At 38.2% G+C, this 15,296-nt stretch overlaps 1 protein-coding gene across 10 annotated transcripts in view; it reads right to left on the bottom strand.

The window, feature by feature from the left end:
• Positions 1 to 609: 609 nt before the first annotated feature.
• ntng1a (netrin g1a) overlaps positions 610 to 15,296 on the bottom strand; it is a 106,796-nt gene continuing 92,109 nt past the window's right edge. For 4 of the 10 annotated variants that reach the window (XM_077554394.1, XM_077554396.1, XM_077554395.1 and 1 more), the window contains 2 exons: positions 7,706 to 7,840; positions 610 to 2,134 (listed from right to left, as the gene is read on the bottom strand). In XM_077554394.1, the coding sequence (XP_077410520.1) occupies positions 1,905 to 2,134; positions 7,706 to 7,840 (365 nt within the window). In that variant the 3' untranslated portion in view covers positions 610 to 1,904. Of the gene's footprint in view, positions 2,135 to 7,705; positions 7,841 to 12,033; positions 12,202 to 15,296 lie in introns of all 10 variants that reach the window. The other 6 variants (XM_077554392.1, XM_077554400.1, XM_077554391.1 and 3 more) reach the window with 2 other exon arrangements.

Here is a 15,296-nt window from a genome sequence, read left to right on the forward strand (position 1 = left end):
GCAATATTAAGTGAAAATATGTAATTTCTACTAAGTGGGAATTGAGGGAATATTAAAAATTGACCTTAAGGTGCATTGAATGAGATGAACAGTTTGCCTGTTGAATGTCTCATTATAAATGAATGTGAATTTAAGGGGTGTAAAATGTTGAATTGTGTGGAAACTGTGAAAGTTTGAACTGAGAGAAATAATATCCCACAAAATGTGACTCTTTGGAACATTTTGAAGTTAGAATGATTTGAATGGGTCAAGAAATGTTGAAGAAGTTAATTGGCAAATAAAGGTAGAATAAAGTCCCTGATGAGTGTCATGATCACATGACTTTATTTCATTCTATTTTATTTTTTATTTTTGTTTTTACTTTTCCAACCATGATCAGACGATGAATGTAGCTGTGGCTTGAATGTAAATCCAGGAATGACACATCACAGTTATGCATGTGTCTTATCATTTTGTATTACCGGTGTGACCTTTGCTATCAGAGGCGGCAGAATGTGAATGTGTCTTTTCATTAGGAGTTTTCTTTCAGTCTGTACTCGAATATTGCAAACAGTTTCAAGTCGATGAAAAACACATAAAACATGACTCATTAAAACTGGAAACAGCACACATTTTTCACCTTTTATTCACTTAAATCCTCAAGTGTTAACGCGAGAACATAACATTTAGAATGTCCTTTGGTGGGATTGAAATACACTTTATTAATACTGTATGTAAACTGATATTCTTTGATGCCAGCACATTGCCAACACAAAGGAAAATGACCCGTACAACTAAAAGCATTAAACAAAAATGAACGGGGTAGATAAGAAAAAAAAAAGTCAGCATTTTGGGTGCCGTTAAGATACATTAAAGTTGCCTTCTTTTATCACAGTTCAGCAAAGATACAAAAGGACTACATTACTTGTATTGTTTGCTCAGTTTAGAAGAGAACCTGTAAATACACTGATGATTTTCTATCCACTTGTAGTGTGAAAAACTATCCTCCGACCGGGATGAGAGAGCGAACAGTCTAATAGAAAATAATCAGTCAGCTTTAGTGGAGCTTATTAGAGGAGGAAAGATGATAAGAGAGCAGAGACAGAGAGAAAGAGAATTCTTACACATGTGCATCACCAACATTGGACAAAAAAAAATAAATCCTTCAACCAACGAGGGTTTTACAGAGTAACATTCACAAAAGCACAGGTCAGTGGCAGCATGGCGAGGGGGAAGGAAGAGGAGCTTGAAGGCGGAGAAATTGGAAGAAAAGTTTGTGTGCTACAAAGTAGCAGTCCGCACACATTTCTGAACCTGTTCTCCGTTTGGGCTCCCCCATGAACATTATATCGAAGAGGCAGAGGGAAATATTTCTTTGATTTGTCTTCCTCAACAGTCCAGCCACCATTAAGCTTACAGGGGCGTCCCAAAGGGGCCTCGCCAGCCACGGTCGGCGGTGTGAGTCAATTGGTCACGGCCGTTGTTGCCGTGGCAATAACAGAGGAAGTCGTCTTCGGTTATTCGCTCCAACTGGAGGGAGCTTAAGCACCTGTATGGCTTAGAAGAGGGATGAGCCGGAGCAGTTGGGTGGGGCGGCTGTGGGGGTCTCATTGCACTCTTTTATGTTAAATTTCAATATTATCTTGCATTTTTACAAGTATACATTTTTTTTTTATATATATTCTTTGATATTGAATGAAAAAAAACATGTTTCTGCACTCATTTTTCTGGCACATTCCTTTTCACATCAGTGTCCGCTGAGGCTGCTCAAAGAAGAAGCTGGTACAGTACAGTCCACAAAGCTCATGATTGTTCTGCTTGAATGCTTGTCGGTTATTCGAAAGAGGGATGGGTCAAGGGGGGGGGGGGGGGGTGAAGGCTGTGTGTGTGTGTGCGGGGTGTTTAATCGCTCCCACCAGGTCTCTTTAGAGAAGTGCCAAGCCCAGAAGAAGAACCAGCAGCGGCAGCCCAAAGAAGGACGGAGGCCTCAGGGGAAGCTGGCCCGAACCGGCGCCTCGACAACCCCCCAGCTCCGACTCGCAGCGCGGCTTCTCGCACAGCAGGCCTGTGTAGGCCGCGGGGCAGTTGCAGCGGACGTTGCTGACGCACACGCCGCCGTTTTGGCAGCGCATGAGCTCGTTGTCGCACACACGAGCTGTGGTGTCAAAGAGAGATAAGAGTGAGTTCATTAGAATATTTTTTTTATGATACCTTACTTGAGCTGCACTGTGAGGAATAAATAGACTATTATATTAGGGGCCCGGCATCAAAATACATTGTTTTCATATTAGTCAGGTTTCCATCCAATTGTTTAGAATTTTTTAAGCGAATTTACTGAAAATGCCCGTTTCCATCTGTTCTTCTTTTGCGAATATTGAGAGGGGACTCCGCCGCTGTAGGTGGCGCTATACACCATAGAGATGTGATCCACCAGTAATTTAAAAGAAGAAGAACAGGAAGCGACTGCGCCGTGCGATGACGTCGTATGAGTTTGCTTTTGATAAACCGTAGCTTTTCTTTGTTGTTTTCAATTTAAAATTGCATTAATATTCGCTTATTTATTTAATTCCAAAAAGACTTCTGTGACATAATATCCAGTCAAAACGTGGACATGTATCCGATCTTGTCAGCGCTTATTCGCAAAACCTGTTTACATAGCCAAAATTAGCATTTTCCTTCTTTTGATATGCTTTAAAATCCACCCCCTCCAAGGGTAAAAATTTTTGGGCGAATTTTGAGCCCTTTTTCGAATTCCTAACGTGTCCATTCAGTTTGATTTTTGCATTTCTTTAAAATTCTTATAAAATGGGTGGATGGAAACCCCACTATTGATTCATTCTGCTCAGCTTCCAATATCAGAATCAGATTTACGGATTCACAGTCACAACTCATCCGAACAGAACGGGAAGCCTGGCGGGTCGCGACTTAGCGCCACGAGAAACTTGAATGTTGAAGAAAATTCTGACAGAAGCACATTTGGGCTTTCTAGCTATAATTCATTTAGTCAAAATCCATGAACCGACTATTTCACAAAAAAACATAAATGCCAAGAAAAACATTTTGAAATGTCATTGTTTGTCATTTGGATGTCCCTTCAAAATAAGAGTACCCTCAAGGATTTATAAATTCTTTCCTCACTGTTAATTAGTTTTTAAATACTTGGTAGGGGCTTGATAAATGATACAAGCTATTAAAGAAGAACAGTGAGCGTAACCTCTAATGGACTCACGTCTTGTTAGCGATAAACCATCATTGAGATTTCTGTACTTCAGACTAAAGCTCTCTTTTGCCACTTACTGTATGAATGGTAAGAGCGCATCATTGCAGGATCATTAAAAAGAGATAAAACAGTGCGGCAATTATTATTTTTTAATATATTGTCTTTAGTAATCTAGTATTTATAACTAGATACATCATTAATAGGGTACCCTTATTGTAAAGTAACTCCATCGTTACACCCTGAATGAAAAGTATTCTTGAATTATTTTGTGATCATGACAGCATCAAGCATTTAAATAAAAATAAAACAATTTTTTTTTTTAAAGCTATTCTACAACAATTTCTATTTTCACATAGATAACTCATTCACTGCCAGTGACGGCTATAGACGTCAACAATTCATTTGAACTATTTCTACTAGTTTAACTTTCCCCCCCACTTTTCTTAACAAGAGTATGAAAACCTAGAAAAAAATATTGCACATTTTGAACAGATATTTAAAAAATATATTAATCGCGAGTTAATTATTGAAGTTATACAATTAAAAATTTTAATCGCCTGGCGTGATTTAAAGAAGAAGAAAAGATTATAAAAAATTAGGGGCATCAGGCGAGTAAAATTTTTATCAATTAATCGCAAATTTTATATCTGTTCTAAATGTACAATAAAATTGTTTAGGGTTTCATACTCTTGTTAACAAAAGTGGGGGAAAAAAATTAACTAATAGAAATAGTTCAAATAAATTGTTGACGTCTATAGCCGTCAATGGCAGTGAATGAGATAATTTCCAGTGTAACAAAGCTGAATCCACAGTTTCCCCCAAAGCTTGCGAGTCTTCCCTCCACACCTTCAAACAGCAGCGACTTTAGACAAAGTGAACATCAGGTTGAAAATTGGTATATATTTAGAGCTGGGACACCGAGGCCACTATATTCCCGCCGGAGGCAAGCTGTCAAGCAAGCTGCAGGCAAACAAAGCAAGGCTGCGCAAACTAATAAACCAACAGAGACAAATAAACAATGATAAACACAGGAGACACTTCTACCCATTTCCCTCCTTTTTCCGTGAGTGGAAAACAATATGGTAAGCAATCTATGAACCCGATGGGGACATAAATATCACAACAAGAAATATCAGGGCTCTCAGCTGGATGCATGCAGTCTCCCAGGAGGAGTCAAATTGGGCTTTGATGGGATGCGTGCGAAAAAATATTGACTTCTATTTGGCCACGTCTGGTTTTGCTTCAAGCCTTAGCTCGCCACAGACTCTGAACCAAACAATGTATTTTAACCTTCAAATATCACTTTGAAGAGGATGTTAACAACTCTATAGAATCAGAAGCAATGGGTCAGTAATCAAAATAGCAAATGCAGATTAAATTTGTTTATCTTCATGCAATATTTTAAGCGGGGTAGACACTTACTGAAAAAGGGCCGAATTTGAACATACCCCCACCTTCTGATCCAAGTCAGCAAAAATTTGCTCCTCGGATGTCTTTAAGATTGGTGTAAATTGTTATTAGTGGCTTTTCTTGCCTGATCTGCTAAGAAAACAATCAGGGGAAGCAATCGTAAAAGTTAAACAGCGTTTGCAAATGTAATATCGTTACTACATAAGATAACAGTTAGCCTAGCTTCTTCTATTTCTTATTTTACTTCTAATACTCTCCTTAAAATGTAAAAAAGAAAAAAAAAGAAGAAAAAAAGGTATCTCGCGGTGGTAACAAATAAAACATTTTGGGCAAATGAAGAAAAGGCACTGAAGTGTATTAATTAATCTACAATGTAGCTACGAGATAAGCTAACAATTAGCTTATTCTTCTATTTCTTCTTTTATTACTACTACTGCACTTAAGATGTTAGGTAGCCTATGGTAATAAATGAATAACTTCGGAGAAGAAAAGAAAAGGCCCTGAGGTGTAGTCATTAATCTGTATCTATTTACTAAGCAAACAGTTAGCCCAGCTTCTTCTATTTCTTCTTTTATTACTACTACTGTGCTTAAGATGTTAAAAATAGGCAGCCTGCTTTAACAAATGACTGACTTTGGAGAAGAGAAGTACTAATTAATTAGATTATTAAATTAATTAATATAAGGTAAGTATTAATTCATCTATCATCTATTTACTAAATAAGCTAACAGTTAGCCGAGCATCTTATATTGTTTTAGTACTACTAATTGGTATCCACTTCGGTCTGGGCAAGAGAAGAAAACGCATTTATGATGTAGTTACTAGATAAGCTAACAGTTAGCTTAGCTTAGCTGTTTCTTCTTTTACTAATACTTAATTGTAAGGTTTGCCGTGTGTCCTCTTTGAACAGTGACCACTCGTTTTCCTATTTTTATCCTGTCACGTGGGGTCTCCCACATTAAAAAAAAAAAAATGCTTCAGATGTTAAAAATGGGTATGTGTGTACCCCGCTTTGGTAACAAATGAAAAACTTCAGGGAAGAGAATAAAAGGCACTGAGGTGTATTCATTAAAATAAGGCGTTTCCTAGAAAATAGCAGCGGTACGATCAGGACGCAGGGGAGACTCCTTTAATTAGACCGTGACCTTTTATCATGTCCCTGCTGCTCCAAGCTAAAGTCTCATCCTTCCGAGAATATTCACAGCAGCTTCGATTCCTGCTGTGCGACATCAGAAACACTGACCTGACAAGAACAAATTCAATGTATAGGGAAGATTTTTCTCAGCAACTCACCGTCTATTATCAAATAGGTTAGACTTTAAATGACACTAGAAAGCTGGCCAAGAGAGCGAGAGAAAATAAGATGCTATCTGACTTGACAAATCAGGATCAAATATATATTGGGAAGATACAATCAGGATCAAATATATATTGGGAAGATACAGTACACTGATGCATATGTACAGTAGGCTATATTAGCATTATTACATTAATGGCTGTACTCATTTCTTTGATTGATGTCGTTGGCCTTTGAGGTATCTAAAAAGCTATTTCATTAGGTTTATCAGGAGCTACATATTTTGGTTTTTAATCATGCGTTAGCGTCGCAGTAATCCAACAGTGATGACTAACCAAATTAGTTATTTCTGGGTTTAACTGAAAGTCTGTTTTTTCCGACCCGATTTATGACTTCATCTCCTATCAGTCAAATACGAAGCGCAAGTCTACGTGTACACAGGTAGCGAATGATAAGATCTGGCGCATTTACTTTTGATGAGGGAAAATATTTGGAGAGGGGACTGATGAAGTAGGCGTGTCTGCCAGGAAGTGAAATGTGTTTGGTGAGAGATTTCAGATTTAATTGCATTCCTCAGTCTGCATACAAATGGAGACTTGACCACACACTCAACACCTTGGGAAGCTGACGCTATAATGGAAGGTCAAAACAGAAAACTTTTCAAAGCAACAAGCAATTTTCAGTCTTACTGACGGAACTACATGTGAGTACAATTACATTTCTTTCTCCTTTGAAAGTATAACTCAAGTTTTCCATTAGAAAATAACAATGTCTTTGCTACTTATTAAACGTCCCCCTGGTGCGCCTGACAATTTGGTGACAGAAAGTAGACTAGACTTTCAACCAATTAAAAGCAGGTCTAAGTTGTGGTGCAGGTGATGTTAAGCAATTTTGGTGAATTTGGATGACTTTCATTCATAAATATACTAAATAACAGTGTGCATCAAACATACTGCTTTCAGTCTTACTGACGGAACTTCATGTGAGTAAGACAAACAGCCTTTAAATTCACGGTAATTGTTAGTATTGGACATTTACACATAACCGGAAAGTCTTACTGACGGAACTACATGTGAGTAAGATTACATTTCTTTCTCCTTTTAAAGTATAACTCAAGTTTTCCATTAGAAAATAACAATGTCTTTGCTACTTATTAAACGCCCCCTGACAATTTGGTGACAGAAAGTAGACTAGACTTTCAACCAATTAAAAGCAGGTCTAAGTTGTGGTGCAGGTGATGTTAAGCAATTTTGGTGAATTTGGATGACTTTCATTCATAAATATACTAAATAACAGTGTGCATCAAACATACTGCCTTCAGTCTTACTGACGGAACTTCATGTGAGTAAGACAAACAGCCTTTAAATTCACGGTAATTGTTAGCATTGGACATTTATACATAATCGGAAAAGAACCTCCTCCTCTAGAATCAATCGTTAGCTTTGGATGACATTGTCTGGTGTTGTGGACTGACCAAAAGGTGACGGATACTCAAACAGATTGCAGGCAGCCTGTCAAGCCGTCAATATTGACTCAGCTTTCATGTTGCCGCTGTGTTGCACGGCTGAATGACCACGTTAGTGAGCAGCATGCGGGCCATTGCTTCCGCCCTCAGGCCTCCATTTCAGCTATACAGTGTATCTCTATGTTCAGTTTGCTTCCAGCTGGCTTTATGATCTATACACATCATTTTTTCCAGCAAAGCCGAGGATTCAGACAAAATATGGAAAAGAGAGACTTGATTAAGGGATGAGGGAAGAGTGAAGCTGTTATGTGGTGGTTGTTGTGGTTCTACTTACATTTGCAGCCATCGTCCCACATATAGCCGGGCAGACACTCGCGACACTTGTGCCCTGTAGTGCCCTCCTTACATATACAATATCCTGTGCCATTACAGCGATCACTGACTGAGCCAAAGGGATTACAATTACATTCTGGAAAAAAAACACACACACACACACACACACACACTCAAGCTGGAGACACGTGCTTTGACATCCCAGCACACCTCGAGAATGTTCACAGCGTGGCCCGACAGTCCTTCAACTCAATTACTGTTTAACAACAGTCAAGTTATGAAAACCTGGAACTACTGAGCTAGTCATCTGGAATAAATGCGACCATTTCAACAGCAACACGGAATGGAAACATTGTGAAGTTGATTCTATGTGTGAGGATTTTCTTAATTAATAGTTTTGATAATTAACAAATTATTATTATTTTTTAAATAATGATAAACAGTCATTAATGGTACTCAAATAAAGTTGGATTTGAATGTCAACTCAAATATTTTCTTTACAATATGTTCTATGTGCCCCACACTAGTCTAAGCACAATATTCTGATTAATATTGCGCTTGTGGAATATGAATTAAGCAGGAAAATCCACCCGTTTTCATCCATCACAGGGGGTGGCCATTTTGCCGCTTGCTGTCGATTGAAAATGACATCACAGTGTCTAAGGGCTCAGGTAATCACCAATCACAGCTCACCTGTTTTGACTTTGGTCATGTGACATTCGCAAGCTGAGCCGTGATTGGTCTTGAGCCCTGAGCAACTGTAATGTTATTTTTAGTCGACAGCATGTGGCAAAATGGCCGCCCCTCAGATGAATCCAAATGAGTAGATATCGCTGCTTAATTAAAATTCCACAAACACAAAAAATAATCAGAATATTATGCTTAGACTGGTGGGGCTGAATAGAACATATTGTAAAGATTTTTTTTTTTGTTGACTTCCCTTTAAGATAAATATGATCCAATAAATATACTATAGTATATCAGGACATGTAACCCATCAAATAAAAATACATATTAAATATTAGCAACCATTATAGATCAACAATTTATATTAAATGAATGTAATTTTGTACATAGAATTTTAGTTGTAAATGTGCATGCAAATATAATTTTTTTCCCGTTTTAAAGCATCATATGAAATCCTGCTCTTCCTTTCACTGCCACACTAATTCATCTTTTTAATGTACAGCATTTAGTGAGCAACTATACGCATAATCATTAGTGCCAATGTCAGATGGACCAAATGGGCTATACTGCACATGCATGTGTAAAATTACATTGATCAAAACAGGCAGAAGTATGCAGAAGTGGGAAAAGGGAGGGTGGAAATGACAGTTATAAGGACGCATTGGAATGAAATCAAGACAAGTGAGTGGAATGAGTGGAAGGACATCACATTGAAATGGGCATTGTTGTCATTATTTCTTAAATGGCCAGACTAATTGTAAATCAATCTTCCTTCAATTCCTCAAAATATAAACGATTAAAAACAAAAGCCAGAGCAATACAGGGTGTTCAAAAAGTCACTGAATTTTGTTTCGTAAAATACAGGCGGTATTTCCAGTATTCTGAATTAAAACATGACTATGTAATGAGAATACAAGCTCACAGTGAATTTCAGAACACTTTGTACTGGATGTCCTGTTGCCCTTCCAGCAACCCCGTGCTCCCAAAGTGACACCTGCCGTATTTTAGACGACCCCCGCCCATCAACTTGAACGTAACAGAAAAGAGGTGACTTTAAGTGACAAATCAAAGCACGGAGGTCAGCATTAACAGATCTGGGGAGGCCGCCAATTCGGCACAAGGTAAATTGTCGGCGGCTCTTTAATGCCTCGTGACGGGTTTCAGCTGCTGCTCCTCAGGCCTTTTTGAATATATGACATAAAGTCATATAGCACGTCTGACTGACGCTGACTTCTTTGGTTCCTCTGTCTTAGCCTGTCAGCCCCCCCACCCCCCCCTCCACACACTCACACACACTCCACCTCCCCTCAGGACTCACAAATGCACCTGGCACCGTGGACGTCGAAAGACGGGGAATTGTAACTTTCGCCATGGGGGGACCATGCCAAATATGTTCACACGTTTTACACAAAGAAAAACAGCTGAGGTCACGGCAACATTAAAATGGCTTGTAACTGACAAAAAAAGAAAAAAAAAGAAGCTACATTGGTACTAATTGTGCGGCAGAAAAATTCTGATTACAGGGACTTTGTTCCCAAATGATGGAGCTATTTAAAGTAATACCAAATTGAGCTTGTTTACCTTGCCGCCAAAAAAGAGATGCAGAGTAATATTACATAACAAAGAATTGCTTTCATGTTGCACTTTATATTTAGGCCACATGCAGAAATGAAAAAAAAAAGCCCCCTTCATTAATGCTCCCACAACTTTATTAGACCAAAAAACAACAACACACACATATACAAGCCAACTTAATTACCTGTTTGAATTATATATCATTGGATCATATTCAATTGATTATCGAATCTTCTATTCATGCCTTTATTTAGACTTCAACCAGAATTGTATTAGGGATATATTTGCAATTACTACTATAATCAGGGCTCTCTATTCTGTCTCTTAAATTGTGCCATAAGAGGTTCAGCACGACGTCAGCAAAATATGATATTGTGTTTTAACGGAAACCTGCAGCTAAATGGAGTAGAAAGTTGCTTTTCTCCTAATGTATCTTTACTGGATTCGTGTATTTTCCAAAAAAATGAAAAACATCTACAACGTGGATATGTTTTTGGCAAAAACATTACAGATTTGCACTACAATCACATTTCTTTCTCCTTTTAAAGTATAACTCAAGTTTTCCATTAGAAAATAACAATGTCTTTGCTACTTGTTAAACGCCCCCTGGTGCGCCTGACAATTTGGTGACAGAAAGTAGACTAGACTAGACCAGTTAAAAGCAGGTCTAAGTTGTGGTGCAGGTGATGTAAAGCAATTTTGGTGAATTTGGATGACTTTCATTCATAAATATACTAAATAACAGTGCGCATCAAACACACTGCTGACTTTACATCATCCGCAAGTGGAAATATTCTTGACGTTCTTTACATTTGCGCACGGCAAGCTCCTAAACGTACTCCGGCGAGTTCGATATGCTTCTGTAATGTTGACTTCACACGACTCACTTAATTTAAAGAGAATTTGGGAGCCACTTCAACTGGCCGGGAATGCAAATTGACTGCACCCATGTATGAAAATACCAAAAGAAAGCGTAAAATAGGCCCCTCCCTCTTTGCATTGAAGTATGGCTTTTGTCAAGGTCACAGGAATTATCAGCAATTTCAGAAATCTTTTTTTTCCCTTTCAGTTTTTTTGCTCAAAACCTTCAGGCGTGTTCTAGAGATGACGGCGGTTGAAGTGGAGAGGGGGTTTTACTTTCCCCTTTCAGCCCTTTTCAACACAAAGCATGCATCCAGATCTGCAATAGAACGGCTTCACCAAAAGAGGATTAAAGATTCGGAATATCTTAGCCTGGGTACAGAGTTGATTCCAATTGAAAAAAAAAGACGGTTTGTGGGGTGGCCTGAAGGGGGCTTTACATAGAAGATGCTCCACAATCTAACAAGTTTAAGGTGCAGTTCAGACTTATTAACTGCCATTGACGGCTATAGACGACAAAAATTTCTATTAGTTTAACATGTTTTTCCACTTTTGTTAACAAGAGTATGAATACCTAGAATTTGTTAGTGTACATTTAGAACATCTATAAAATGTGTGATTAATTATGAGTTAACTATTGAAGTCATGCGATTAATGGCAATAAAAAATTGTAATTGCCTGACGTGGTTAAAAAAAAATTAGGGGCGTTAATCACATGACTTCTCGCGATGAATCACACATTTTACATCTGTTCTAAATGCACAATAAAAAAAATTCTAGGTTTTCATACTCTTGTTAACAAAAGTGGAAACAATTTTAAACTAATGGAAAGAGTTCAAATGAATTTTTGACGTCTATAGTCGTCAATGGCAGTAAATGAGTTAAAAATATCAGTTTGTCACTAAATTAATGGCTCCCATTCGAGTAAGCCTTAGAAAATAAGGTGATTTCAAAATTATGAACAAATCAAAATGTGGGCATTTGGACCTGCACTAGTAAAAGTGTCTAATTGTTTTCCTTTTCTTACTCATTTCCCTCCATCCGACGTTATTCTCGACATGTAAATTTAATGAAAGATGTCAATGAATGTGGTGGATTGGAAAAGAGGGAGATGAGGAGAACAGAAAGATGGTTAAGGATGGACAGGTCAGAGTGAGGACAGTTCGTAGGAGAACAAAGAGGCAGGAAGGGAAGCGGGGGACTAACCTATGCAAACATTTTCATCATCCAGTTCTGCCGAAGCATTGCGATAGAAGCCCAGCTTGCATAGCTGGCAGTGCTGCCCCCTAGTGTTGTGTTTACAGCTCACGCAAATGACCGTGTTTAGCAGCTCGATGTAGCTGCAACGGTTGGAGTGGCCGAAGCATTCGCAGTCTTGCAAGGAGGGGGCGGATGTGGAAGGGAGACATAAAGGTGGTATAGGGCGTTGGAATTTGCTCTGTTGCTTGAAGCGCTACGGCGGTCGGGTTAGCACGAATTTGATGCCACGGCATGCCAGCCAGGTTAACAATGGAGACTGCGGTTCATGGGAGGAGATGTTTGTGAGTTAATGAGAGTAGGCGGGGGGGACTTCATGATTAGTCTGGCATGAGCGCAGCCACGGCTGAGAAACGGCGTTACAAAAGCACAGCGTTAGTAGAATCACAACACATCACAAGACAGGACGAGGCGAGGCGAGGGTCGGTCACAGAGATACGCTCACATTAAGATTAGCACACAGCTCAAACCATGAAGGGACTTTAATCCAGGGAACAGAAGCGTAGACTTTAGACATTGCCTGTCTAAATACAGCTTCATGGTTGTTCTGATTTGAAGTGGAAGGAAAGAGGATGAGATGAAACTGATTTTGCTTGTAATTCAAGCCTTGATAGGGGTTATCTAATCTAAACTTTATAATGTGGCTGACTGAACTGCACTGCTTGGTGGAAACGAGGCTAAGATGATTTAGAATCACTTCCAAATAAGTTCATGAAAATTAACAAAATTAACTAAAATAAAAAAAAAACATTTTTGTTTACAAGCCCCTCCCACACTGAAAACTAGCTGAAATTAAATGTTACGTTTATAAAACGGACTATAATTATAGTGAACATGTAATTTTTCATCTTTGTCAATTAATAGCAGACATGAGCATTCAGGGTGCATTTCAAATGGATTTATTTTGGTATTACTGTATGTCCGTATTTATAGAATACGGAAGGTCAAAGTTTTATTTGAGAATTACAGTTTACTTTATTAAACAATAATTAGGGACTTTTTTTTAATTTTTACCTTGCACTGGACAAATACTCCATATCGTCACCCTCTTAACTCATTTGCTCCTAAAAATTTATAAATACGTTTTATTTTAAATATCACCACGCTCCCAAAGACGTATTTATATGTTATTTTTTAAACTTTTTTTTTTTTTAATGCTAGAGCATACAGAAGGCTTTGATGCAGCCTGTGAACTGAAGAGAAGGCTGAAGCAATGGTAGTTATTACAAAAATGGCCAGCAGTTGGCAGCAGAGTATAAAAGATCAACCAGGGCTATGTCGCAAAAAGCTCTATCCCCCACTGTTTTAAACAGATTTGTGACTAATGATGAACCTTAGCTATATTCTAATGCTAATTGCTGCAAAACAGAAACAGATAGAAATATACTTTTTTTTTCCTGATGAAAGAAGAAACTTTGACTTTATTTTAAGAAGGCGTCGATAAATTGAAAAAAGCTAAAGCTAATGCTAAAACAACTCAAAGCATTAAAAAATCCAATTCCCTCCCAAAAAAATTACAGCTAGCTAAATTTAAAAACAAAAGTCAAAACAAAATAAATGCTAACTGCAATGAAAAATCCAAAACTATAATAACCCTACTTCCAATTTGGCCCTGAATTAATATGTCCTTCTTTAGCGAACAGGGTACCATTTACCTATGCTTATTAGTTAAGCTGGCACAAAGTTGCAACATAACAAATTATTTACCAATATACACAAACGACATTTGCTAAGATAAAAACATACAGCCGTACTGCTAAATGAGGTCCTGTGGCCATTAAAAGCTTTAAGCCATTGGTGCAAGCGAGATAATTTGCCGCTAGGTTTCATCGGCTTCTATGCTGTGCAATGTCATCTTAAATTACAAGCATGGAGCTGCTACTCGGACTGTGAAACCTCATGCTGCAGTCCTTTATGCTTACTATCATCCCTGCCCTGAAGGATGCAGGACGGGCAGGTTTGCAGCCTCACTTCAACTCCGCTCATAGCAATAAGACGGGCAGGCTGAATGACCACTGACACCACGTGTCACAGTTGAGACAGATGTGAACTCTTAAGCCTCACAATCGGAAACCACTTGGAAGGAAAACCCAGAGAGGGAAGGGCGAAATTGGGGCTTTTTGTCCAAGGGATTGTGGTTATTAAGGATGAGTATTGAGGTCAATTCTCCCTGTCCACTTACTAACAACCTGACAAGGCTTGACAATGAAGGAAAACCCGTGTAGTCCACTGCAAAAACATGTACAATGTAAGATTGAAGTATTACTTACTTACTTTCATGCATTTTCAAACAAACTAAATTGTCTAGAAATGGACTGAGGTTGTAAATTACAGAAGCGTGGAACTGCCGATGTGGAGTAAACATTTTTGGACTGGCAACATATTTACAAATACATTTTATTTGCAAGTATCTTCGAACGTATTTAAAAACGCTTTGAACGTACTTAAAAAACGTCGGCTTGTCATTGACAGATTTGGCATTTTTGTGTGCTTCATGACGTGACGTTTATTTCCGTCGAACCAGGTCAGCCCGTACGAAATGAAGCACTCGGTGAAAATGTGGAAGCACTCACCGAAAGGTGGGCATCCGTCAATGACGGGTTGCTGTAACGATTTTGCCTACCTCTGCTTAAAATATTTTCAAACATACTATTTAAAATGCTAAATGCTATAAAACGTTGAATGGAAATCATGCACCTCACTGACTGCAGACATAAAATCATAAAATCATGAAAATTACAAATAAATAACGTTTACGTTCTTAATTTATAAACGCATTTGGTATAATGTAGGCCAAAATGTTTTAGTATTTAGCCTACAAAAGTATTTGCAAGTACGTTCAGACGTATTTGGAAATACGTATAAACATATTTGCAATTACGTTCAAACATATTATAAGTATATTCAAACGTACCCGGTATTACATTCAAATGTACTTGCAAATTCCTTGGAGCGTATTTAAATGTCATAACATAAAAATAAATTTGAACGTATTTGCCGCTAAATACTGTTTACTTCACATTGGCCGTTCCACTCTTCCGTAGTAAGTAAAGCATACAAGGGGACTAAAAAGTTGTGTAAACATACTGTAGTTATAGTCTCTCACACTTTCTTGACGTTTAGCTTTAGGTAAGGATCAGTCTAAGCATAGGTTAGTACTTCAAGGTATGACAAAAGTATTGGTTCATTAAATAAGAAGTCAGAGTTGTCAG

The sequence above is a fragment of the Vanacampus margaritifer genome, chromosome 20 (assembly GCF_051991255.1).
Source record: "Vanacampus margaritifer isolate UIUO_Vmar chromosome 20, RoL_Vmar_1.0, whole genome shotgun sequence".
In the NCBI taxonomy this organism is placed as follows: Eukaryota; Metazoa; Chordata; class Actinopteri; order Syngnathiformes; family Syngnathidae; genus Vanacampus; species Vanacampus margaritifer.